This window comes from Martes martes, assembly GCF_963455335.1.
Source record: "Martes martes genome assembly, chromosome: 15".
Classification (NCBI taxonomy): domain Eukaryota; kingdom Metazoa; phylum Chordata; class Mammalia; order Carnivora; family Mustelidae; genus Martes; species Martes martes.
The window spans coordinates 51,781,963-51,809,224 of NC_137903.1; the positions used below are offsets into that span (position 1 = coordinate 51,781,963).

General features: G+C 35.5%; 1 protein-coding gene across 1 annotated transcript in view; it reads right to left on the minus strand.

Annotated features, from left to right (window-relative positions):
- The window catches only part of XPR1 (xenotropic and polytropic retrovirus receptor 1), a 234,545-nt gene that overhangs the window by 29,247 nt on the left and 178,036 nt on the right, over positions 1–27,262 (minus strand). The window contains exons 8-11 of the mRNA XM_080824449.1: positions 21,954–22,144; positions 21,565–21,744; positions 15,344–15,515; positions 14,030–14,224 (exon numbers count right to left, since the gene is read on the minus strand). Coding sequence (XP_080680575.1) covers positions 14,030–14,224; positions 15,344–15,515; positions 21,565–21,744; positions 21,954–22,144 — 738 coding nt within the window. The remainder of the gene's footprint in view (positions 1–14,029; positions 14,225–15,343; positions 15,516–21,564; positions 21,745–21,953; positions 22,145–27,262) is intronic.

Genomic DNA, 27,262 nt, shown 5'->3' on the forward strand with positions numbered 1-27,262 from the left:
CAAAGGCAGATGCTTACCCTGCTGAGCCACATAGGCACCCCCGTAAAATTCTTATTTACTGGCTCATCAAGAATAAAATGATCTCTTCAGTGATTATTAAAGATTGCTTGCTGCCTTTCCTAAATCCTTTAGTAATTCCACCAAATAACGTTAATTCTGGAGCGGATAAAATTATGTGCTTCATGGAATATTACTCAGCCATCAAAAAGAGTGAAATTGTGCCATTTGCAATGACCTTGATGGAACCAGAGGGTATTATGCTAAGCAAAATAAGTCAGTCAGAGAAAGACAAATACTCAGATGTGGAATTTAAGAAACAAAACAGACGAACATAGGGGAATGGAAAGAAAAATAAAATATGAAAGCAGAAAAGGAGGCAAACTCTTACAAGAGACTTAACTATAGGAAACAAACTGAAGGTTGCTAGAGGGGAGGTGGGGATTGAAGAGGTAACTGGCTGACGGACATTAGGGAGGGCTCTTGGAGTAATGAGCACTGGGTGTTGTATGCAACTGATGAATTACTAAATTCTACCTCTTAAACTAATAATACAGTAAATATTAATTAAATCGAATTAAAAAATTATTTTAATTATGTGTTTCTGCCTTTTCTCCTGCAAAGAGACATGGTTTAACTAAATGGAATGCTATCTACCATAATCACTTCATAAAGAAAAGAAGGATTCTGTAAATTTTTGACAATATCTCAGGTGTTTGTTTTCTGAAGCTGTAAGAAAGCTTCAGGTAGTACATTCACATGGGCAGTAATTTTTTCTCTTTTTCTGTGTTTTTTTTTTTTTTAAGATTTTATTTATTTATTTGACAGATAACAAGGAGGCAGAGAGGCAGGCAGAGAGAGGGGGAAGCAGGCTCTCCACTGAGCAGAGAGCCCAATGCGGGGCTCGATCCCAGGACTCTGGGATCATGACCTGAAGCCAAGGCAGAGGCTTAACCACTGAGCCACCCAGGCGCCCAGGAACTTTTTTCTTAATTGAACTGAAAAAAATTAAGTCATAAACACAAGCTAAAATTACAGTCAATTAAAAATGGAAATAAAAGTCTCACGCCCGTCTCCGGGACGGAATAGGGAAACCAGGCTCCTGTCCCTAACAAAACCCCACTGGCCCCACAGGCCACAGAGGTCTGCATCAACCCCATGGAGTTCATCCCGGACTTTGTGGCACATATGATACCCAAGGTGGAATGGGCGATGCTTCTGGAGGCGACGGATACCTTGCATCTGGTGGAGGTGCCCAAGGGGCTGACTGAAGGGTATGAACATGATGAGAAATTCCTGAGGGAGATGCACCATGTTCTGCTGGAGGTGGATGTGCTGGAGGGCACCTTAAAGTGCTCAGAATCTAGAGGTCTGTTCCCCATCAGTTGGGGAATCCCTAACATGCCGCTGAGTGATGAGGAAACGGAGATTTAACTGTGCCAGGCACTAGTTTTTAAGTCTGTAATCATGACTCTTTCTGTTTATGTATGTCCTGTTTGCTAGGTCTGTCATGTATCCCCAAACCTTGACCTAGAGACACATGAAACACAGTGTTCTTGAGCTCCATATATTTTTCTCATTAAAGGTTCAAAGCCAAAATAAATAAATACATACATACATATATACATAAATGGAAATAAGATTGGGTAAGATTTCAGCAGCCATAATAGATGTGTACAGTAATTAGAGCTGGATAAAAAATAAATATAGATCACAAAAATGAACCTAGAAATGTAAAAAATAATAACATATATTCCACATTATGGTTAATTAACAGATCTAAAAAAACATGAGGATATATATAATAGGAGGCATGCATGGAGAGGGAATGCCAAAATCTTTTCCACCATTTTTCACACAAGTTGCCAACATTCTATACTAGTTTAACATACCAGATCTAAAAATGCCATCTGAAACAATTCTTAGTCTCAGCATGAAACAGTCCAAGACTGTAATGCCTTTTTATAGAAACTTTCATTTGATACCTTTTCTTTCAAATTAGATGTTAGGAGTATAACCTGTATTATTTCAAACTTTACCAGTACTTCTGAAACATCTATTCAAGTATTTAATTCAGGAACTATCTCATCAATTGGAGTCATCAATACACTTTGAGATTTAAAGATAAAAAATTTAAGTAGTCTCTAATGACTTGAAGCAGAATAAAAGCTGATGGGGAAAACAAAATCTTTTTGTCAGTAAAGAACCCTTGGTACTTTTTTCTTGAGTGTTGTTTGTTGTTGAAACTTCCATTAGACTAACACTTTAAGTCTGTCTCTGCCCTGCATTCTTTTTTCTCCTTAAGGAACTTTCCTTAGAACCTTCTTATGAAATTGGGACTGTTATCATCAGGCAACATGTTCAAGGTGCTATCATTTAAAGCCCATGTTCTCATTCAGAATGTACTATGCTTCCCTACCATTCATTGCTTGGCTGTCTAAGATCTTACAAATAGTACAGTAGGAGGAAGCAGTACTAAAACTCAGTAGTTTACATATTTGCGTAACACCATATCCATTTGAAATCTCTATTCCTTATATTTTACTATTTACTTAAGTGTGTTCAGTAGAAGCATCATGAGGCACACATTAAAAAGGCAAACTTTGGGGTCAGCACCCTAATCCTACTGAATTAGACTGAAAGTGGGCCCAAGAATTAAGTATTTTTAAGTAATAATCCATGGTGATTCATATATGTACCAAAGCTTGAGAATCAGAGCATTACATTTTGCTGCCTTGTTGGAAATAAAACTTTTTAGAGTATAAAAAGGAATGGATTCAGAGACTAAGAATTCTGGTTTTGCTACTTACTGCCATGTGACCTGCGGCAGGCAGAATAACCTTTCTGACTTATTTGTAAATCAATCAATCAATCAGATTTAGATTCAGATTCAGATTCAAAATGAAATCATGAGTGCCAAGAAGCTACATAATGGCAAATAGCTCTATTAGAATAAAATACAAGAGGCGAAAAAAAGACTGTATTAAGAAATATGGTCAAGGCCAACACCCTTTTAATTTTTAAATGAAAATAACGGTTTTCCTGTTTATAAAAAATTGCACATTTACCATAAAAATTTCCTAAAAAGGCAAATCAAATGAGATCACTTAACAATCATATTTATAAATATTGATATATTTTTATTCATGCTTTAAACATTTTTAATAGGGGTGTCTGGGTACGTCAGTGGGTTAAGCCTCTGCCTTCAGCTCACGTCGTGATCTCAGGGTCCTGGGATTGAGCCCTGCATAGGGTTCTCTGCTCAGTGGGGAGCCTGCTTCCCCTCTCTCTGCCTACTTGTGATATGTGTTTGTCAAATAAATAAATAAAATCTTAAAATTTTTTTTTAAAAATATTCTTACTTTTTTTCATTTTCTTACATAAGGGTAATGGTCTGATAAATGTTAAATGTTAAATAATAGTGATGATGGCTATGTTAGTCCAGATTTTAATGAGAATGTCTCTAATGTTTCACCTTTATTCATGATAGGGGTGTGTGTGTGTGTGTGTGTGTGTGTGTGTATAAAAATATAGTACTCACTGTATTTAGGATGTAACCTTACATATATATGTATCTTTTTTAATTAGTCAGTGTGTCTGGCATTTACTGAGATGATCACATGGCTTTTCTCCTCCAGCATAAGTGATATGGTAAAATATCCCTAAAATATCTTAGTCATAGTGTATTATTCTTTTAACATTCTGGTGGGTTCTAGCTCCTAATGTTATTAGGAATTTTTCTGGTATATTCATATATAAGACTGGGATATAGTTTTACTGAGGAATATCTTTCTCTGAATTATGCTTTTAAAAAAAGTATTTTGTTTATTTATTTGACAGAGAGAGAGAGAGAGCACACAAGTAGGGGGAGCAGCAGGCAGGAGGAGAGGGAGAAGCAGGCTCCCTGCTAAGCAGAGAGCCCATGCAGGGATGTGGGACTTGATCCCAGGAGTCTGGGATCATGACCTGAGCCAAAGGCAGACTCTAATTTTTGATTAGGGTTGCTAATTTACAATTTCATAAAAATAAACTATCCATTTTATTCAGATTCCTACTTGTAATTATTTTTAATTCTTCCAGATCTGCAGTTAAAACCCCTTTCCTAATATTTTGCAGGAGGGTTTTTTCACACTTTATTATAGATAATGGAAAGGATACCAATGACCAATTACCATCAGTTATAGTATACTTATACAATTTAATTCTCATTAATAAATTTATGAGGTAGGAATTATCTCAATTTTACTAACCTCTAACTCGAAGAAGTGGAGTCACTTTCTCAGGGTAACATAATTAATAAGCGGCTAAATTAACCTAGTCTTACTGTATCTAGCTCCAAAGCCCATGTTCTCTCTCTCTCTCTCAGACAAAATAGCGCCTTTCACTAAGATGGTGCTTTTGAAATCCTTACTGGCAGAGGACTTCATGAAATTGAGCAGAGATGGATGTATCTCTCAAGGAGGTTTAACTTTCTCCACTTTCTGCAACAGATGGTTTAAGGAAAGATTTAAAAAAACTGATTTCAAGTATCTGTCGAAATCATTTTTTTTTTCCAGTTCTTGAGGAAGGAAATATACTTAGTCATACAGATCTTCCTCGATTTATGATGGGGTTATACCCCAATAAACCTATGGTAAGAAAACATGATGAGTTGAGAATGAATTCAATACACCTTAATCTAATGTGCTCAGAACACTTACATTAGCCTACAGTTAGGCAAAATCAACTAACACAAAGCCTGTTTTATAATACAGTACTGGATATGTCATGTAAGTGAACACTACACTGAAAGTGACAAACAATGATTCTAAGTGTGTTGGTCAATTACCCTTGTGATTGCGTGGCTGACTGGGAGCTGTGACTGCTGCTACTGGCCCAGCATCATGAGTGTATCTTACTGCATATCGTTAGCCTAGGAAAAGATCAAAATTCAGAACGTGAAGTACGGTTTCTACTGAATGAGTATTGCTTTCACATCATCAAAAAGTTGAAAAATCATTAGGTTGAACCTTGGTAAGTCAGGGACTGTTTGTGTATTCATAACTGAGAAGGAAGAGGAAGATTATACAACAGATCCTAGACTTTCAATTCATCTTTCCTCAGGAATTCAGTCTTTTGTACACCAGCTGTGAAATTGGGTAGGCTTTAGTATTCCACTTTGTTTGGTGGATGTTCATTTCCTTTAAGGAGAGTAGGGATAAAATAGTTGCAAGCAGTACAATTCTGCCTTTAAAGGAAATTATGCCTGAGGTTATTATTCAGAAGCATCTAAAAAATATTTATAGGCAGTTCCGAGAATCCCACATGACCGGAAACAAAGACATGCAACACATCCATGTAATATTTAAACAGTAGGTAGATGCTTTATTTTCCATGCTATTAAGTAGCAGCACTATTCTTTTTTTAATATGTGAAGAAAATACTGCTTTTAATGTAAGAAAAATTCCTTTAAAAATTTCCATGAAAACTGTATCTTATACCTTATTCAAAGCACCAATGAAACTAAGTATAAGCTCACAAGGCTTTCTTTTCATATTTTGCTCACTACATTCTAAGAAGCATGCTGGCAACATTCCTTGTTTATTAACCATATATATTAAGAAAATGGTGAGTGAGCTTCAACAAATACCTCATTATCTCAGGTATTGCTTAAGAAGTGAATTTTAAGACCTGAACAAAGAATATAATTCTAAGTAAATTATTCATGTCAAACTATTTTCCCATAACTCCAAATAACACTAATATGTTAGTGCTTGCTTCCCTCTAATTCAAGAATGACTTTCAATTTTCTGGCAGAGAGAAATTATTTACATATTTGGGCTGACTCCACATTGCTCCTACTAAGAAAAGCCTGTGACTGTTAATGTGAAATAGCCAGTGCCTGGCAACGTCTTTGGCTTTCCATGAGTGTGGTCATTAGGACCAAAGGATCAGAAAATGAGTGTACCCTCTTAAAAGAATTGTTTGAATTATTCTACCACAACGTACCTTTGTGCTTTCTCAAACATAAATTTATTTGGCACATGTAGGAATAGCACACTGCTCTATCTGATCTTTCTGCCTTTGTCTACCACGAGTTTAACATTTAACATTTAATCTTTGGGAAGAGCTCAGAGCATTCTATAAACTTAGAAGGCAGTATGGTAGAATAAAAAATCCTCACAAGACCTGGGTATGAATTCCATCTTTGCCACCTAATAGCTACTTGGTTTTGGAGCTACACTGTTTGTATTCAGATTCATAACCTAGGTTCTTCCACTTTATAGGTGTATGACTTTGGCAAGTAACTTAACCTCTCTGTTTTCAATGCCCTCCTCTGTAAAACGATGATCAAGTGCTAACCTCTGATAAAGACTCTCTCCTTAACCTACCTCTAGTGCTCTCTGGGCCCCAAACTTGGTGTCTATTCTTGTCAAGCCTCCCTACATCACCCAGTTGTAGCAGGAATCTTACTAAGTCAGTTTAGAGAGGAAACCCTGCCCTCAATATCTGATCATCCAATATATCAGATTCTTTATCCTCCACCCTTCATCTAATCATTCTGGTCTTCCCTTAGCACGAATCCCGTCAAGTCAGTTTAACCAGAATCCTCCCTCACCCCTGATGTTTCCTTTTAGAAATTTTTCATCCACTGACCCCTACCTTTCTCCTTGGCTATAAATCCTCATTTGTATGTTCCTATACTCAGAATTGAGCCTAGTTCTCTAACGAGATCTCTTTTCCTCCACCTCAATAGTTCCTGAAAAAAATGTGCTTTTGCACCCTTAAATACTGTTCACCTCTGATGCTAATACCTCATAAGGCTGCTGTGAAGATAAAAAGAGTCAACACATGTTAAGTGCTTAAAAGAGTGTGTGACCCATAGAAATATTCAATAAATATTAGCTTTTAATAATATGATTATTCTTCATCTACTCTTTCTTTTTTTTAAAAGATTTTATTTATTTATTTGACAGACAGAGATCACAGGTAGCCAGAGAGGCAGGCAGAAAGAGAGGGGGAGGCAGGCTCCCTGCTGAGCAGAGAGCCCGATTCGATTCGGAGCTTGATCCCAGGACCCTGGGATTACGACCTGAGCTGAAGGCAGAGGCTTTAACCCACTGAGCCAACCAGGCGCCCCTCTTCATCTACTCTTTGTAGATGCTTTGCATTACTTTTGACAAGCCACAATATAATATTCCATGTGCCATATTATTTTCCTATTGGTGGACACTTATTAGATTATTTCAGTTTACTATATAATATTGTAAATGTAAGTTCATTTCTACCCACCTCTCTTTATTACTTTGTCAGGAAAAAGTTACAGAAAGGGTGTTACTAGGTCAAAAGGTATGAGTGATTTTAAGACTATTGGTAGCATTACCAAATTGCTTACCCATTTATACTCTATGAACAGAATGAGTGTTCATCTCTACATTCTTGCTAGCAATAAGCATCATCACTTCTTTGATTAAATATTTCACCTTGCATTTCTTTTGCTATCAGTGAAGTAGAATAGAACACTTTCCATTTGCTTATTAGCCATGTTTAATTACTCTTAGAACTATTTATATCCTTTTCCAATTAAAAAAATCAGTTAAAATTGATTTGTGTTGTGGTGGATTAGATTACAGTTTAAAAATATTCACCACCTCCCCACCCCCACTCCCAATACCCCTCCTCTCATGTCTTACCCCACTGATGTTGTGTTTAATAATTTGCTTTGGCTTCAGAATGAGCAGAATGAGCCTTTGGGCCTGAACATACGACTTGCTGATTCAGCCAGTAGGAGGTTAGCAGATACGAAGCAAGCAGAGGCTTACAATGTTTATGCAATACGAATTGTTTCTGCTAGTACCACGTGAGGAGTTTTCCTTGGGGGTAACTACTGCCTCTTTAGTTGGGACCCCAAGTTGAAACACATAGGACAGACCCAAACCAAACCTGCAGGGAAGAGCCAAAAGCCCCTCAGGAACAGTGGCCTAAAACAGAGCTGTCCAGTTGAGTCCAGCCTAGTTCCATCAATTCCCAGTTGACCCACAGATGCATAATTGAGAATAAATTACTGCTGTTTTAAGTTATTCAGTTTTGGGGTGACTTATTATGTAGTAATAGCTAATTAGTAAACTTATTATATTATACTATAAAACTCTGAAGGCAATGGATTCATATATAATCTGTTACTCAAGAAAAAAGCTAGAATTCATATCCAATAATACATTTGTCTTTTTTTTCTGCCGAGAATATCTAGACACAGTAGCTTTCATTGATTTTTACACTTGCCACCAATGTTCTCATGTAAAATTACATATAACTGAAATGAAAGTTAAAAATTCTGTTTGCAAGCAATTGTCTTTAAATTCCTTTCCAATTAGATAAAATTGTTCCATAAGTTGAATTCATAATGTTCAACTTATTTTAAACATCACAGAGCCTCTTTCTCAGTTTCTAAGCAATACACAGATTATTTTTAAACTTTACACTTTGTAAATGAATTCTTCAAAGCAACATAATTTATATAGAAATGCTACCAAACTACATGGATCAGTTGTATAAGCAACTAAGAAAACAAAAATGACTACAGAAAAGACAACAAAAATGATATCAGGGTATAAGGATATGTGGTGGTTTTTTTAAAGTTTTTTTTTTTTAACATGACAAAGAAGATTTCAAAGGAAATTTAATTTATACAAAGCTATAATTAATATTTTTAAAGCAATTTAAGATGAAGTATAAGTGGGATTGTTGGTTTATATTTATAAAACCATTTAAAATTAGTATAATGCCAAGTAGATAAAGCTTCTTGAGAAATATGTATAAAAGTGAAATTAATAATCAGAAACATACAATATCTCATATTTGATTGATTTTACCATCAGCAGAATTTAAACCAATATTGGCAAATAATGAATTTTTTTTAAAAAGTCTATTTCTTGTTTGGATTAGTTAGGCTAGAGAAATTACAGCAGAATATATCAAATTTCAAAAGGGTTAAAGATTTGAGCTACTTTTAATAATATGCCAAAAGTGAAAGCATTTATCCAAATGAGTTGTTTTTAAAATTTTTTTGTGTATGTTTAAAAAAAAGTTAATGAAACAAAAGTTTCCCTAGAGAATTAGAAAAAAAATTAGTGTTTCTATTATAATATAACAAGGCTAAAATTTGGAAATTCTGGCATAAGAGCTTATTATTCAGGGTAGAAACAGAGGTACATACTGACCATTCCCCAGAGAGGAAGCACTTCGGGACTATGTGTACTCACTCAAAACAATGAAATGACTATTTGCACTGAAGGCACTGCACTACTGCTGAGGAATCCTCATTAGGGGGCACAACACCCCTTACAGACTGTTAAACAAGAAGGGATCTAGAAGGGCTCAGGGCACTGGAAAACAACCAAGCAAACAAACATAAATGAACTCAGCTTTTAAATGAGCAGAGAATATCTCTGATTTTCCAAGTATTTTTAAAAGTCTAATAGCAAATGCTTGTTAGCAAATGCTAATAAGAAAGTTTAAAGTAAAATATTCAGTATTTTAAAATAAGGTTTTTTTCTATAGATTTAGAGAAAAACAAAGAGCAAAATCCACTGAGAATTTATGAATATTTTAGAATGTTGGAAACTATAAATGAAAAACAGAAAGTCTAATGAAGTACTCTTTGGTCCCCCATCAACGGGTCAGAAATAACACAATGGCTTTTTCTATTATTGTACCTCCCACAGGCTTTTTCTTGACAAAGCCAAGGAACCTCAAGGACACACAAAATACCTTCAAAACACTTTCCTGTCTCCTCCAATCCTAATTCCAACAAAAAAACTTGTAGGAGTTGGCTTCAAATTTAGGCTTGTAATGAAATGTGAATTCTTAAGATATGGAGATTGGCTGCTAGCTAAATTCTTTTGTGTCTAAAATTAATGATGGAAAGTAAAATATACTGAAATGTTTAAAATGTGTTTCCTTACTATAACAAGCAAGGGCTAGCTGAAATATTATAATTAGTTTCTCTAAAATGGGTCTAAGCCCCTCCTTCGTTGTTAAAAAAAATGATTCTAGGTACAGAGGTAATCCTTGTGCTTCCAGTTTTACAAATCATGCAGCATAGACAACCTTTGAAACAACCTCAGAAATGCCCCCAATAATGCAGTTACTATGGTAACTCTTATAGGTTAGTTCTCTGAAACGACTCAGACTCCTGAATCTGAACAAGATTACCTCACCATCTTCTATGCTTTCCTCTCCTCATAAAATTTATCATCATAACACTTACAAATTCGATAGAAAAATATCTACCCCATTAACCATACAGAACCTATTTTTCTGGCTCAAGGATTATTTCTAATGTGTATGTTTTCTGATACCTTTTCTCTTGGGACACTATCCAATAAAACAACAGAAATCAAATTCTACTTTTGACCATCACTCAACTGTCCCTGACTTGTCTTTCCAATTTTTTCCCCTCTGTTTTAGGCTTTTTTGGGGAAAAAAAAAAAAAAGTGATAGAAATATTTACTGTGTCAACAATACAAAGTGTTTTTCTATATTTTACAGATATATAACAAATTAAGATATATAACCAATGGTCCCTCTAAAAAATGCTTGCTTTTAAAAAATTTGACTGTGAGATATGAATCAAGTTTAGTGAGTAAATATCTGTGTTACATGAACAAAAAGCCAAACACATTCCTAACTGATACTTGTCCAGTACCATGCCCTCACCCAAGGGATCATAAGGGCTTCTCCTAAAAAGATTTTCCTTATGGAAGTCACACCTATACCAGCTCTAGACAGCAAAGAAAATTCTATTTCATTTAATGATAAATTCCATTTGTATAGCAAGTTAGAGTTTATAAGGTGATTCCATGTACACTATACTTTATTTAATCCTTATAAGAAAAAACAATTTTCCTAATTGTTTCTCGAGCATGCTGAGCTAACCAAGGAACATCTGAAATTAAACATCCTATAGTCCTACTCTACTCAAGCTTCTTGGTATACTCACTGTAAACAAAGAAAGTGAATGATTCTAGTGATCAACAAATCCTTTTTTCATTTAGTTTATGTTTAATTCTTTACTTTCTTCAGTTTATTTTCAACTTTTTTTGCTTTCAGTAAGAAAACTTGATAAAACAATAAAAATAATTAATGATGATGGACCACAATGCAACTTTTGTGTATAACTGAGGATTTATCTAAATATTGAGTGACACTGCAACAATAAAACTTGCATTCTCACATATATAGCTATTTAACAAGGCTTCTCAGAGTTTACTTCTATAAAAACTGAAAAATGAAATAGTAATATAAATTTTTCTCAATAAGAAATGTTTATGTGATAATTATTAAAATTTATAATACATTTATAATGTTACTTTGACCAGCTATAAATAATAATCAGGGTAATGATGATTATAACACAGGAAGAAAAACCTCTCAGTATCTTCTAGTAACAGGAAATTAGTAACTTAATTTCAATTTACATACATATATATGTATATATATATATATATCAGACAAAAGTCATTAAAACATAAAATACATAACATTAAAATAAAGTTCAATGGAAAAGAGATGTAAAATTTGTGTCAGAGTTGCTCCACGTTTTTAAAAGATTTTATCTATTCACTTATTTGAGAGCCAGAGAGTAGGAGTTGGGGGATCAGGAAGAAAATCAGAGGGAGAAGAACAAGCAGACTCCATGCTGAGTGCAGAGCACGATGCTGGGGCTGGATCCTATGACCCTGGGATCAGGAACTGAGCTGAAATCAAGAGTTAGATGCTAAACTGACTGAACCACCCAGGCGCCCCAAGTTGCTTTATTTTTAAAACAATAAATCATGGTAAGTATCATGCTTTTATATTTAGATTACCTGGACACACTTAATAAAAATAGTTAGCAGTTTTATTTTAAAATGTGAATATTTGGGCACCTGGGTGGCTCAGTCAGTTGTATCTGCCTTCAGATCATGTCATGATCCCGGGGTCCTGGGATTGAGCCCCACATCGGGCTCCCACTCAGCAGGGAGCCTGCTTCTCCCTCTCCCTCTGCTTGTGCTCTCTCTCTCTGTCAAATAAATAAATAAAATCTTTAAAAATAAACAAAATAAAATAAAATGTGAATATTTAAGGGGTACCTGGGTGACTCAGTCAGTTAAGTGTTCAGTTCGGTTTTGGTTCAGGTTATGATCTCAGGGTTGTGAGATCAAACCTTGTCCAGCTCGGTGCTCAGCGCAGTCCGCTTGAGACACACTGTCTCTCTGCCCTCCCCCTACCCTGTCAAATAAATATATCTTAAAAAAAATTTTAAAAATTGTTTTTGAATATTTAAAATATACTGTAAACTACATTTTAAGAAATTAATTAAACTTAAGATGAAGGGCGCCCGAGTGGCTCAGTGGGTTAAGCCTCTGCCTTTGGCTCAGGTCATGATCTCACGGTCCTGGGATCGAGCCCCACATTGGGCTCTCTGCTCAGCGGGGAGCCTGCTTCCCCCTCTCCCTCTGCCTGCCTCTCTGCCTACTTGTGATCTCTTTCTTTGTCAAATAAATAAATAAAATCGTAAAAAAAAAACAAGATAAAAATTTCAGACGTAAATTTTAAAATGTCAGAGAATATAGTTTAAATAATAGTTTAATAAAATAAAAATGATAATAATATAGTTTTAAAAATTCTTTGAAGGAATACTTGAGAACAAAAAAAGCCTGAAGATCACAATACAATCCAAACCATGCTTCTAGCTTTAGGTTATTAAATGTGATGCTGGCACAGATTTGAGGAATTCAGATTTTCTGCTTCATCCTGAATAGTATCAGTATAGTTAAAGATAACTTATATCCTAAAATATTCAACCAAAAACACTTTGTTACCCAGCACGGGAGAAAACTAAAGGGTTCTTAAGGCATAAGGCACCATGTATCAAATCAGTTGTCTGACTTATAAAATGTCTAGTAACAACCTTGTGAATCATGATGCTTGCCCAGACTAAAGAACAGCATTCCTTAGCAAGAGTTAAAATTATGGGAGTTTTCAGGATGTGTTTCTCTCACGGAAGCACTTAGTTAAATTATATCGTTTAATAAGAATGCCTACATAATGATAAAATTATTGGCTGCATTATCAATATTACTGTAACTGCAGAATCTACTGCAAAAAGTGGAAGTATGCTAAAAAAGTGTTCTACTAGACCAAACTGCAAGCCTCACAAAAACACCAGTACCCTAGGCTTTCAAGACATACTTTAGCTAAGTAGCTAGGAGCTACTAGTTAAGGCTCCTAAAATACAATATTTCAATTCAAAAAAGTCACTGAAAAAAATTTACTTAAGTATTAAAAAATAATTATAATAATTTCAATAAGTAACACTTCTTTACCACCCACAGATGAGGGTGCAGCCTCAAAGGGGTGGGCTGATAGCTGATTTAAATAGACAAAGACAGAATGCATTTTAGTAAAAGCAAGCAAGAGGTTTGATTGACAGTTCTTGGAAAAAGGTTAAAAATTCAAAAGGACTGACTGCATGTGGCTCAGAACCTAAAAGCTTTTTTCTCCTCCCAACAGAAGAGCAGTCTCAAGTAATAACTGGTTGCTATGGAGATAAGAAACTAGAGAGATCAGAGAACTCAATTTGCAGTTAAATGGGCTGGAAACAATCCTTACTACTTGGTGAAGGAACACAATTAAAAATATACATGATTGCCAGAGGGAATCTTTTTCACCTAGCATTTCCCAACCTCATTAATGAACAAGGGTCTAAAAAACCAAATGAAAGCCCAAGGTGTCTAAGATAGAGCACATTAAACATAATTCAGGATTTTACACATTATCACAAATCCTTCCTCTTCTGGATGACTTTGACTCTTTTTGGCGGTACTTGTTAGTAAGTACTGGAATGAGACAAAAATTGTGTTCAAGAACAAAGTAGTATAAGTGAGGGGATTCCAACTTCAATGGAAAAAAAGAGCATGACAAATGGAAGAGCAACCAGAGTAAGAAACAGATATAAGTAGTGAAAAATCTTCGGGTTTTAAAAGATCTCTTCGCAGTCACAGAATACCTTTGTGAGTGCTGTACAGGGCTGCAAACGTGACCGTGAAGAAAGTTGTGGAGTACTTCCCAGCATTGACCAAGTGAGGGAAGGCCCTCTTTGTGTCCCGATACCGGCGCAGGCACTGGATGAAACGAAGCCACGCGGGAACGCACTGAACAATGGCCCGCACGCCATACGAGTATTTGTGGCAAATTTCGGGTTCTGTGAAGATTTCAAAGGAGAAAAAAATGTAATTTAAGAAAATAAGCTGTTCACATCATTTCATTATATATTATAACCACTATCAAAAGTCCATAAAAGCAAGAATCCTGTGTTTCAGAATCACTTTCTTCTTTGTAACAACTATGTTCTCAAACTTTTTAGTGATAGATAAGCCAAGGAAAGAAGATAACTCCGTAGGGTGAACCTACAGGGAAAATCTACCCTCTCATATTTCAGACTACCTGTTCTGAATCACTTTCTTTGCAATGTGATAGAACTATAGGAAAATTAGAAGATGAGTACACTAATTAAAGGAAAAATGTTAGTTCCATAATTTAATACATCTGGAAAATATACAAATATCACTTATGACTCTAGTTAATTTCATGAACTCCAAAGTGCCATAATTTATGGCAATGGGTTATACACGCTCTACACCTTTTTTAATGAAGAGCAGAGTTTATATTTTTAAATGAGAAGAATGGAGTTGGTAAATCAAATTTTCTTCAAATTCTGAGGATGCATTATAGTGTGATCAGGCTACAACACAATTGTGGTCTGCTGGCAATCAATGAAAATGTGTTGCGACTGGCTTCATTAACTTTTATTAGATGTTACATAATCTGTCTAAATTTGGTCTTTGACATTAAGGCAAAATTCCTTAACTCCTGGCATACACCAAGGGTGGGGAAAAGAGCCAGAAGAAAAAACAAGATCCCCAGTAAAAATTAAAAAACAATCCATAATGACCTTCTCAAAGCACGTGATCTAACTCTAAATAATCAGTATTTTTGCTCATAATACAGCAATACTGTGATGGAAACTGTTGGCACTAAAGCATTCGTGATATAACTACCAATGTACTAGAATTTTTTTTTTTTTTTTTTTGGTTTTAAGTGTAAGTTGCAAATCTCTTGGCAAATGGATGGCTAAAATCATAACGTAATTTAAGAGCCAAATTGTATCAGATAAAGAGATTGCTAAAAGAGTGCCAAATACATTTAATTAAGTTTGTAATATTATTGGATGAGTTTTCACCATGATCTTAAATTTCTCATTCCCAATATTTCTTGGTTTACGTTGGCAGTTTAGAGGTATGGATGCACATTCATACCCTACCTTCTGAATTATTTGGCAACAGGCCCCCACTTTCATCCCATTTGAGCTCAAAACTGTAGAAGCAGATCATATATTCCAGGTCCATCAATATCACTGACAGGCTGTTCAGCTGATCGGCCAGCCAGAAATCAGCAAAGCCTACTTTATGGAAGGGGGCTGTAAATACTCGAAACTGGGGGAATGAAAAAAAATTTAAAAACACAGAAACAAGAAAATTCATATTAAATTTCTCTAATTTTTGTCTGACCATGCAGCATGATTACTTTAGCTGATAAAATGGAAACCAATGAACCAATCACTAACACAGGGAGGGACTTGGCAATAGTGGCTAGGTTGAGCATTAGTAGTGAAGGGAATGAGTTGAATAGATAACCAAGAAAGGAAATTAAAGTGGGATAGAGAAGGCAGGAATAGCTATAGTTAGAAAATAGAAAGCGAGGAGGGTGGGAAGAGTTGAAGCTGAAAGCAGAGGGTGGCAGAAGATGGAAGCACAGAAAGGATGTCTAGTGTTAGGCTCTAGGGTAAATTTTGCTAGGGACCCATGTGCTATGATAATTTCTGGAATATCCTCCCATCTTAGCTGCGATGAGAGCTTAGCTAACTGAATACAAAGCTCTTCTTTGCCTACAAGGGAGAGGAAAGGAAGAATGGTACATCACCTGAAGCATGCCTGCCTATTCTCTAAATCAAAGTCACTTTTATTTCACTAATGCCTTGTTAATAATGGTATTTATCTTGAAATTATGCCATAAAAATCATCAACTCATATCCCCACTGTTATAAAAACAATGTTAAATGAATTCAGATTAAATTTACTGAGTACTAATCCATGCTATATATTTTTCTCATAATGTATTTTTCATAATCCATTAACTAAAGCAATTCTATGAGCCTGATACTATTCATATCCCCCTTTTACAGGTGACCTTGAACAAACTCATCCTGACCTATTCTGTGGAAGACTGTTTAGCAATGCAAAGGGAAATCTGGCATTGTAGAGAGAGGAAGACTTAGATACTAACGTAACCATTAGAAACAGGCTCCAATTGTGCAGAATGCCTTGAGAGGCCCTAAGGAAAGTGAAGATGGGATGAAGGCAGCTTTTACCCTCAACTTGTCAGACCCTTTCTCTCTCAAACAGGTAAAAATGAACTCCTAATACAAGGAATTCTCACAGAGCAGCAGTTTTGAGAAATTAAAATTACAGCTCTCTTACCATCTAGCTATATTCATTTAGTAGACATATTCAGCATGGCAGACTAATGGCTCTTTCCCCTCACACTTGGCTGGTTCTTTCTATTTGTTTTGTAAACATTTCTCTTTATTATTTGATGGAGATAAATGGCTATTTTATGAATCCATCCTGGACCCCAACTATCTATGAAAGGTATTGGATTGGGTCTTTGGAAATTAGTCCAGATATATGCATGGCATAGTACAGGCTTTGCAATATTTTCTGGAGCTGATATATTTTGAGTCCATGGCTCAGTTTCTTGATCATTCTCTTGCTCTTTTAATAAGTTGTACAATAAGCCAGAGAGAGAAGCTATATCATTTGTAACCATAAAGTTTTTTGGGGGGTGGGGTAAGGGGTGGGGGCTTAGTGGTTGAGATCTTAGTTAATTAGGCATGAAGAGGTTCTGGTACCAGTTTATATAGTATTTTAAGAAACTCTGGGGTGCAGAGTAGACTTTAAAGATTCAAAGAGACAGAACAAGAGGATAATTCAAGATATAACATAAAAGGATCAGGAAATCTAACTCAATCCCTAGTCATGGACTTTTGTGAAAACGATAGCCTAGAGCAAATTTCTTGGGGACATGAGACAGGCTACCATCCCTCTCACAATCTGCCAAATCCAGTCTCAAAAGCTAGCTAATAAAGAAAACCTCCTTAAGAGCAGAAGAGGAGGAGAATGCACTAAGAGATAGGGAAATGGGATTACAAAAGAAAGGGAATGCCATGAAAATAGAAACTGGAAGGGAAAATTTACAGAAGAGAGAAGATGAAAAAAGGAAAAAAGGAGGGGATAGTAAATGTTGGTATAATACAACTAAGGAAGGAATCAATATAATTATAGTCATTCAACATTTAACAAAGATTAATTATTACCAAATGTCATCCATTGTGGAAGTACAGAGATAAATAAAACATAGTTTCTACTCTCAAGGAACCAAAGTCTGGTTAGGTAAATAGGTACCTAAAGGCATAATGACAGCACTGTGTAATAAGTGCTATTACAGATAAATACACAAAATATCCTAGAAATACAAAGAAGGGAGAGCAAGTAGCTCTGTCAGAGATAGGTTAGAGGTGAGGGGGGTAGAAAATAAACAGATCATACTGAACTCCTGACATTTACACATAGTCAAATTCTTCTTATATTTATCTGAATTCCCTTTTTTGAGTAAGGAGAATTCTCCTTTTCCCGTTCTAATTCTGGCTAAGGTCTTCCAACTTCTACATTGTGATTTTGATTAAAATGATAATGATTCACTGGGTAACAGTATTAAGAAAGCTAGCAACAATTCAAAAAAATCTGGTGTTTTACCCCCATACACAAAAAAGCCACTAATAAGGTATTACAAAATATATACGCTAACATCATTTTCTAAGTTAACGCAGATAGTTAAGGAAATGAAGTTTAATTGCTACTTTTAGAGGCTTATGAATAATCACACTCTTTGATTTTTTATATTCTTTAATTTGAACCACTAGATCAAAGTTAAACACCTTAGGTAAAGTCACTATCAGGTCTCACTGTTAAATGGCAGTGGTTAAGAGTACGGATTGTAGGGGTGCCTGGGTGGCTCAGTGGGTTAAGTTGCTGCCTTCGGCTCAGGTCATGATCTCAGGGTCCTGGGATCGAGTCCCACATCGGGCTCTCTGCTCAGCAGGGAGCCTGCTTCTCGCCGCCTGCCTCTCTGCCTACTTGTGATCTCTCTCTGTCAAATAAATAAATAAAATCTTAAAAAAAAAAAAAGGGTACGGATTATAGAACCAGACTGCCTAGGCTCAGTTCCATCTCCATTACTTACTGGCTATGCATTTAAGTCCTTTGAAATTGGGTTTCCTCATTTATAAAATGTTGATTGATAGAACCAACCTCATGGTTACTAAAGGATGAAATAAATTAGCACATAAAAATGTCCAGAAAAGTGCACTATTTAATGAGAATACCTCTCTATTCTCACAGTAGAGACATGTGTAAACACTTTACTATAAAACAAAAGAAATTATTGGAAAAATCAATTTCCAAATTATATAGGAAAGGACTTTAATTTAAAAACTTTAAGTAGCTTTGAGACGCCTGGGTGACTCAGTTGGTTTAGTCTCTGACTCTTGGTTTTGGTTCAGGTCATGATCTTGGGATCCTAGGATGGAGCTCCACGTTGGGCTCTATGCTCAGCGTAGATTCTGCTTAGGATTCTCTCCTTCTGCCCCTTTCCCCCCAACTCTCTTCCTCTCTCTCTAAAATAAATCAATAAATCTTTAAAAAAATACGTTAAGTAGCCTTTTAGAATAAACTTTTTTTTTTTTTTTAAAGAAAATCTGAGCCATTACTTATGTTTCCCAATTGGATTTCCAATTAGGATAAATACAGATCTGCAGAGATTTATGACCTAATTAATGCAAATAAGCTACTAATTTGACATGTAAGTATCAAAATAAATGAATTTCTAATAAAATTTTTTAGCTTTTTGGGGGAGATTTATAGCATATAAATTCCATAGATTCAGATTTAAATATGATTATAAATGACATCAAGGGCCTACCACTATGGCTAAGTGATACATATTCTTTTCCACTGAAAATTAAAGGAAAAAAAAGAAGGAAGTATACTTTTACTTTATGATAAAGCTTTTAAAAAAGAGAAATATAACTAGGGTGGAAATATTTTTGTTAATTCACTAGATATAAGTCTCAGGTTAAGTTTTGTCAGTAAGATCTGAATTAAAATAAGTTAATAGGTCAATTAATATTAAGATGCTCTATAAATAACATTTTTCCTGTATACAATTATTATTACAAATATAACAAACCACAGTACTTCTTTGGGCATTTCACTGCTTCTGATGGTGCATTTTACTATTCTGTTATTCCTTATTATATTATCACTGCCAACCTATTCCGTCAATAAGTCCTCATTTATTAGCACACAGCAGATGCATCGATAAATGTCTACTCAACGGGGAATCATTTTGCTAATAAGACTAACTGGTCATGCATGAATCATAGCTTACTATTTAAATAGAGAAGGATGCACTGGGGAAATGCTCACTTTACACAAAATGTACACAATGATATTATTCTGTTATTGCAATAATGCAAACCATATTAACGTCTGAGTTTTCTGAGTCTTTCAGACCGCATTTCAAAATAACTATATAGAGATTTCACAATAGTTGAGGCAGAAGATAATAGGTATTTTTTTTTAAAAGATTTATTTATTTATTTGTCAGAGAGAGAGAGAGGAGCGAGAGTGAGCACAAGCAGACAGAGTGGCAGGCAGAGGGAGAAGCACGCTCCCTGCCAAGCAAGGAGCCCGATGTGGGACTCGATCCCAGGACGCTGGGATCATGACCTGAGCTGAAGGCAGCTGCTTAACCAACTGAGCCACCCAGGCGTCCCGATAATAGGTATTTATAATCTTAAAGTTATTTCCTTCTAGCCAGAAGAATACTACATATTTATGCAAATACGTTTTACAATTCTACAAAATCTAGCAATAAAATGACAAATACTCTCAAAATAAAAAGGTAATCTAATATGGTACTAACTGGACATGATTTATTTTTAATATAAATTTCAAAAAAACTGGTTCAAATTTTTCTGTCATTAAAAAAAAATCCTTTAAAAGCATGTTTTCTAAATGATGACCAAATGTATGCAAGGTGATTTCACACTTTTCAAAATACCTTGTACATCTAAGTTCCACACTTAGACCCAAAGTTAGGCCTAGTGGTGCTATACTTAATGGGAATGATTTGCTCTTCTATTTATTATATTTAATGAAACTGGAGGAAAAGAGGGATATTCTCAATTTGTGATAAAAATGCTACTGGAAGAAATAAGAAATACAAATAAATAATAATCAACTTAGGGGAAAAAAAAAAATCAAGGAGATCTGGGCCATTTTCTTTTCCTGATTGCTATACATACTTAACCTGTACTATAACGTAACTGGCTCTTTACTTGTGTGCTTACTATGTTTTTTAATAGGAAAGCCATAATTTATGTCTTCAGATTTAAAAAAAATTAAGTAATGCTGTATATAGGGAATGTACTGGTAAGAACAAAAAAAACCTCTGCTAACCTTAATGGTCATATAAAAGGGAAAAGAAGTTAAAACTACAATTTTCAAGGCAGAATACTTTCTAAGGTAGAAAAAAAAGTAAGACAATAACTATAAGAATTCTGAAAGTATGTGTACAGTCTAACTAGTTTAATCACTAATCTTCACTTTACTGTTAGTTGTCATTCACAACCTAAGAAATAAGTACAGGAGGGCATTCCTGATATCTTTTGAAAATGGAGCTGGTTTAACTCAGGAGTAAGCAGAAGTCCTTCCCCAAGCTATCTTTACACTATCACAAAAAATAACAGTAGCTATTTTTGCAAGAAATTCTATATACTATTATTGACACTGTATGATTTTGAGATCATTAAATAGGTAAAGTGGAAAAAGAAATGCAATTTATTATAAACAATAGTCAAAATCAGTTTCTCAAATCAAAGCTGTCAATCTGGTAAGATATTCCTACTGATTTTAGAGAACTAATCTTTTGTAAAATAAAAATGGTTCACTACTACTATCAATTTACAGGAAAATAATAGTTTCACCATTTAAAAAAAAGAAATTCAAAGAGTTCTACAAATTATCACAGTTGGTTAAATAATTTGTATTTAAAAGTACTTAAATTGATCATGAATTAATTATTATTAATTTGCAAAATCATTTCATATCTGGACACTTCATCCTCTTTTTTTAGGAGGAACAAAATGCATGAGTGTTTTTCCCAGGGCCACTGCACAGTACAATATAAGGTGTACCAATTACACTATATTCTACGCCCCTGGCTCTAGAGCACCACTCACGTAGACTATGAAGTGAACCACGTCTTCTGGAGTTGTACAATACAGCAGACTGGGTTTCCACCTGGAGGAAGCCAATGACCAATATGCCACTCTAAAAATGGTAGACAAATTTCTGGACTTACCAGCAGTTTAAGCAGCCAAAACCGGGACTTGTAATAGAAAGTTTTGGTGGGGTTGATAAGAAAGAAAACCATAAATCCGTAAAGGACAAGTGGATACACATATGTGGGGATGACACTAATTGGAGCAAAGAAGCATGCCAGAAGGCTCAGGCACCACAATATCCCAAGGAATCCAGCAATCTGATGAAGGATGGGAAAGACAAAAAATTGTTATTTTTATTTTTACCATTACTCAGATACATCTTTAATAAAACAAAGGTAGGATAAACGTTTAGATATTATGTCAATAATCTTCTTCAAGTAGAAGGTGGATTTCAGTATCCACGAAACCAGCTATATATAGTTAATGTGAAATAAATTCATGGGACTTTATATCTTGCTTTGATTACCTCAAAAAGATGCTGATGAGACAAATTGCTTCTTGGATTAAGTTCAAAGATGAGCACATGATTCACTCCAGCCTGTCTCCAACCATATGTGTTGATGCCCAGTAGAAAAAGGAATTCAATCAGGAGAAAGCCACCTCGATAGATTCTTATCAAGGGCCATATACTTCTATCTGTTTCAAGTTTAAATACAGCTGAAAAAGTATCAATTAATTGGTGAGTTAGAAAATTCATAATGTCTCCTCTAGTTGTCTTTTTTCTTAATACTCAATGACACAGTCTTTGGCATAAAAAGTTTTTACAAATAAAACCTAAGCCTAGATCATCTCAAGAGCATGAGAAACTTGCTTCCAGATTCGTTCCCTTTTTTTTTTTCACTCTGCAAAATTTCACCAGAGTAATTTTCCTAAAACTTGACTTTTGGCATGTTAGTCCATTGTTCCATTAGTTTCTTAGATTATAGAGAATAAGAGTAAAACTGTTTAGAACCAAAAGATCAGTTCTGTCAGCTAAGTATTTCTGGCATGATATAACTTCCCTGGCTTTGCTCTCTCTCTCATTAAACTGATTATATTAATACTTATCTCATAGAATTGCTGTGAAAATTAAAAGACATAGTATGCATGAAAGCAATTGAAAATAAAAGCAAGTGAACAATGTAATGCCATATTAATGGTAACAGTTAGTATTTATAGAATGCTTACTATATGCTAAGAATTGTCCTCTATTTTTACATGTAAAAATTCATTTAATACTCCCACTGGTTCTATGAGTTAAGAACTATTATCCCCCTTTCACTGGTGAGGAAATTACAGCACAGAGAGGCTGAGTAATTTGCTCAGGATTACCAAGCAAGTAGAGGGCAGAACCAGGATTTTAACTCAGACAGTTCTGCTCCAAACCCCACAGGGTCTTTTTTTTTTTTTTTAAATATTTTATTTATTTATTATTTGAGAGAGAGAATGAGAGAGAGAGACAGCATGAGAGAGGGGGAGGGTTAGAGGGAGAAGCAGACTCCTTGCAGAGCAGGGAGCTGATGCGGGACTCAATCCTGGGACTCCAAGATCATGACCTGAGCCGAAGGCAGTCACTTGACCAACTGAGCTACCCAGGCGCCCCAAACCCCACAGTCTTAACCATTGCATTCTATTGTCCGTATGCCCATAAAAATGTTTAGTACCACTATTACTTGGTAGTACTCTAATAGCTACAACGTTCAAATACCTTAGCCTTATAATTCAAGTTCTTCACCACAATCTGGTCTCCAACTCACTCTTCCTTAACCCACAGTGCTCTTAAACATTAATTCTTATCTCCTGATGAATTTGATTAGTCTTTCACAAATTTGCTTTTTCATATTGGCTTATGTTTCCCCTATACTTAAAATGGCCTTGCACCTTCTTTCCACCAATTCACATTCTACTTAATATTAAAAGCCAAATCCTTACCTATTCATAAATTTATTGAATCATTGTTTCATTTTGAACCCACTATGTGCCAAATATTTCAATTTGGCTAAAGATTTCTCAGTTTTCTATATAACTACAAAATTATTTATTAGACTCATTTGAAATTTGATTATGTACTATCTTATCCTTAATTTAAATAACTACTTACTTCTTAACTTTATATTCTCTATAGTACATAGCATATTTAATAATTTAAAAATAACAGGGTAGAAAAAGCCTTTGCTTTGGAGTCAAATACTGTAGACCAGAATTCAAATCATAGCTACTCAAGGTAAAATTACTTTATTTTTTCATATCTCCATTTCCTTATTGGTCAATGGTGATAATATCAATTCTCATGAGTTTGTCAAGAAGATTAAATATGACCAAAGATTCAAAGATGGCAGAGAAGGAGACCATAGTTTTGTTTGGTCCCAGAAATTCACTGAGATAGCTTTGAAATCACTCTAAACACCTGCAAACTCAATCAGAGACCTAAGAAAAGAACTGCTGCAATTCTACAAATAGAAAAATGATCACCTTCTCCGAGAATGACAAGAAGGAAAAACTCACCTGACAAAAGAGAATAAGAGGCAATACTGACTTGCTAATCTGTACTAATTAGGTACTACTGTACCTAATCAGTACGGATATAAGTAAGAAGTCAGAAATAGAGATCAGAATAATGATTATAAAGATACTAGCAGGGCTTCAGAAAGCATAGAATACACTAGAGAATCCCTTTCTAGAGAAATAAAAGAACTAAAATCTAATCAAGTTGAAATTGAAAAGGCTATTAGTGACATGTAAAAAAAAAAAAAGGAAGCTCTAACTGCTAGGATAAATGAGGCAGAAGAAAGAATTAGTGATATAAAAGACAAAATGATGGAGAATAAACAAGCTGAAAAAAGAGAGATAAACAACTACTGGATCACAAGGGGAGGAATTGAGAGATAAATGACACATAAAGTGAAAAAATATTAGAACAATTGGGATCCCAAAATGGGAACCCAGAAGAGGAAAGAGAGAGAGGGGGGCAGAAGGTATACTGAAGCAAATTATAATGGAGACCTTCCCTAATTTGGGGAGGAAATGGGCATCAACATCCAGAAGGCACAGAAAACACCCTTCAAAATCTATAAAAAGGGGTCAACACCCCAACATATAATAATGACACTTGCAAGTCTCAGAGACAAAGCTAAAATCCCAAAAGTAGTTCAGGACAAGAGGTCTGTAACCTATGATGGTACAAAGATTAGATTGGCAGCAGACCTATCCACAGAGACCTGGCAGGCCAGAAAGGACTGGCAGGATATATTCATGGTGCTAAATGAGAAATTTATGCAGCCAAGAATTCTTTATCCAGCTAGGAAGTCATCCAAAATAGAAGGAGTGTTAAAAACCTTCCAAGACAAACAGAAACTAAAAGATTTTGTGATCACCAAACAACCCTGCAAGAAATATAAAAGGGGTTCTTTAGGCAAAGGGAGAGCCCGCTAGTAACAGACCAGAAAGGAACAGAGACAACAGACAGTAACAGTCACTTGACAGGTAAGACAATGGCACTAAATTCAAATCTTTCAGTAGTTACTCTGAATGTAAATGGGCCAAATGCCCCAATCAAAAGACACAGGGTATCAGATTGGATAAAAAAGCAAGCTTCATCGATATGCTGTCTACAAGAACTCATTTTAGACCCACAGACATCTGCAGATTGAAAGTGAGGGGTGGAAAACCATGAATCACATTAATGGATGTCAAAAGAAAGCTGGGGTAACATTCCTTATATTGGACAAATTAGATTTTAAACCAAAGACTAATAAGAGATGAGGAAGGACTGTGTATCATAATTAAAGGGTCTATCCAACAAGAAAATCTAGCAATTGTAAATTTTTATGCCCCTAACTTGGGAGCAGCCAATTACATAAGCCAGTTAATAACAAAATTAAAGAAACACATTGATAAGAATACAGTTACGGGAGGGGACTTTAACACTCCCCTCACTGCAAAAGACAGATCACCTTAGCCGAAGATCAACAAGGAAATATGGGCTTCGAATGGCACACTGGACCAGAGGGACTTCACAGATATATTCAGAACACTGCATCCTAAAGCAACAGAATACACATTCTTCTCGAGTGAACATGGAACACTCTCCAGAATAGAGCACTTACTAGCACACACAAATCAGGTCTCACCTGGTACCAAAAGATTGGGATTATTCCTAGCATACTTTCAGGCCACTGTGTTTTGAAACTTGAACTCAGGCACAACAGGAAATTTGGAAAGAACTCAAATACGTGGAGGCTAAAAAGCATCCTACTGAAGAATGAATGGGTCAACCAGGAACTTAAAGAAGAATTTTCAAAATTTCAGGGAAACAAATGAAAATGAAAACACAACTTTTCAAAACCTTTGGGATGCAGCAAAGGTGGTCCTAAGAGGGAAGTATATAGCAACACAAGCCTTTCCCAAGAAACAGGAAAGGTCTCAAACGCACAACCTAAACTTACACCTAAAGGACCTAGAGAAAGAACAGCAAATAAAGCCTAAGCCAAGCAGGAGAAGAGAATTAATAAAGATTAGAGCAGAAATCAATGAAATAGAAACCAAGAATAGTAGTAGAACAGATGAACAACACTAGGAGCTGGTTCTCTGAAAGAATCAATAAGATCAATAAACCTTGGCCTGATTATCAAGAAGGAAAAGGGAAAGGACCCAAATAAGTAACATCACAAGTGAAAGACGAGAAATCACAACCAACACCAAAGAAATATAAACAATGATAAGAACATATTATGAGCAACTATATATATATGCCAACAGATTACGCAATCTGCAAGAAATGGATGTATTCCTAGAGACGTATAAACTACCAAAACTGAACCAGGAAGAAAGAGGAAACCTGAACAGACCCATAACCAGGAAGGAAATTGAAGCAGTAATCAAAAATCTCCCCACAAACAAGAGCCCAGGGCTGGATGGCTTCCCAGGGGAATTCTACCGAACATTTAAAGAAGAATTAATACCTGTTTTTCTGAAGCTGTTTCAAAAAATAGAAATGGAAGGAAAACTTCCAAACCCTTTCTATGAGGCCAGCATTACCTTGATCCCCAAAACCAGACAAGGACCCCACCAACAAGGAGAACTACAGATCAATATCCTTGATGAACATGGATGCAAAAATTATCATCATGAAACCAACAGTACTTTAAAAGGATTATTCAACACCACGAAGTGGGATTTATTCCTGGGCAGCAAGGGTGGTTCAACATTCCAAATCAATCAATGTGATACACGATGCTAATGAAAGAAAAGGACAAGAACCATATGATTCTATGAATAGATGTGGAAAAAGCATTTGACAAAGTATAGCATCCTTTCTTGATGAAACTTTTCACAGTGGAGGGACAGAGGGAACATACTTCAGTTTCATAAAAGCCATTGACAGAAAGCCCACAGCAAGTATCATTCTCCATGGGGATAAACTGAGAGCTTTCCCCCTAAGGTCAGGAACATGGCAGGGATGTCCACTATCACCACTGCTGTTCAACACTGCACTGGAAGTCCTAGCCTCAGCAATTAGACAACAAAAAAGAAATAAAAGGCATCCGAATTGGCAAGAAGTCAAATGCTCACTCTTCGCACATGACACGATACCCTATGTGGAAAACCCAGAAGACTCCACCCCAAAATTGCTAGAATTCATATACGAATTCAGCAAAGTGGCAGGATATAAAAATCAATGCACAGTTAGCCGCATTTCTGTACACTAACAATGTGATAGAAGAAAGAGAAATTAAGGAGTCGATCCCATTTACACCTGCACCCAAAACCAAAAGATACCTAGGAATAAACCCAACC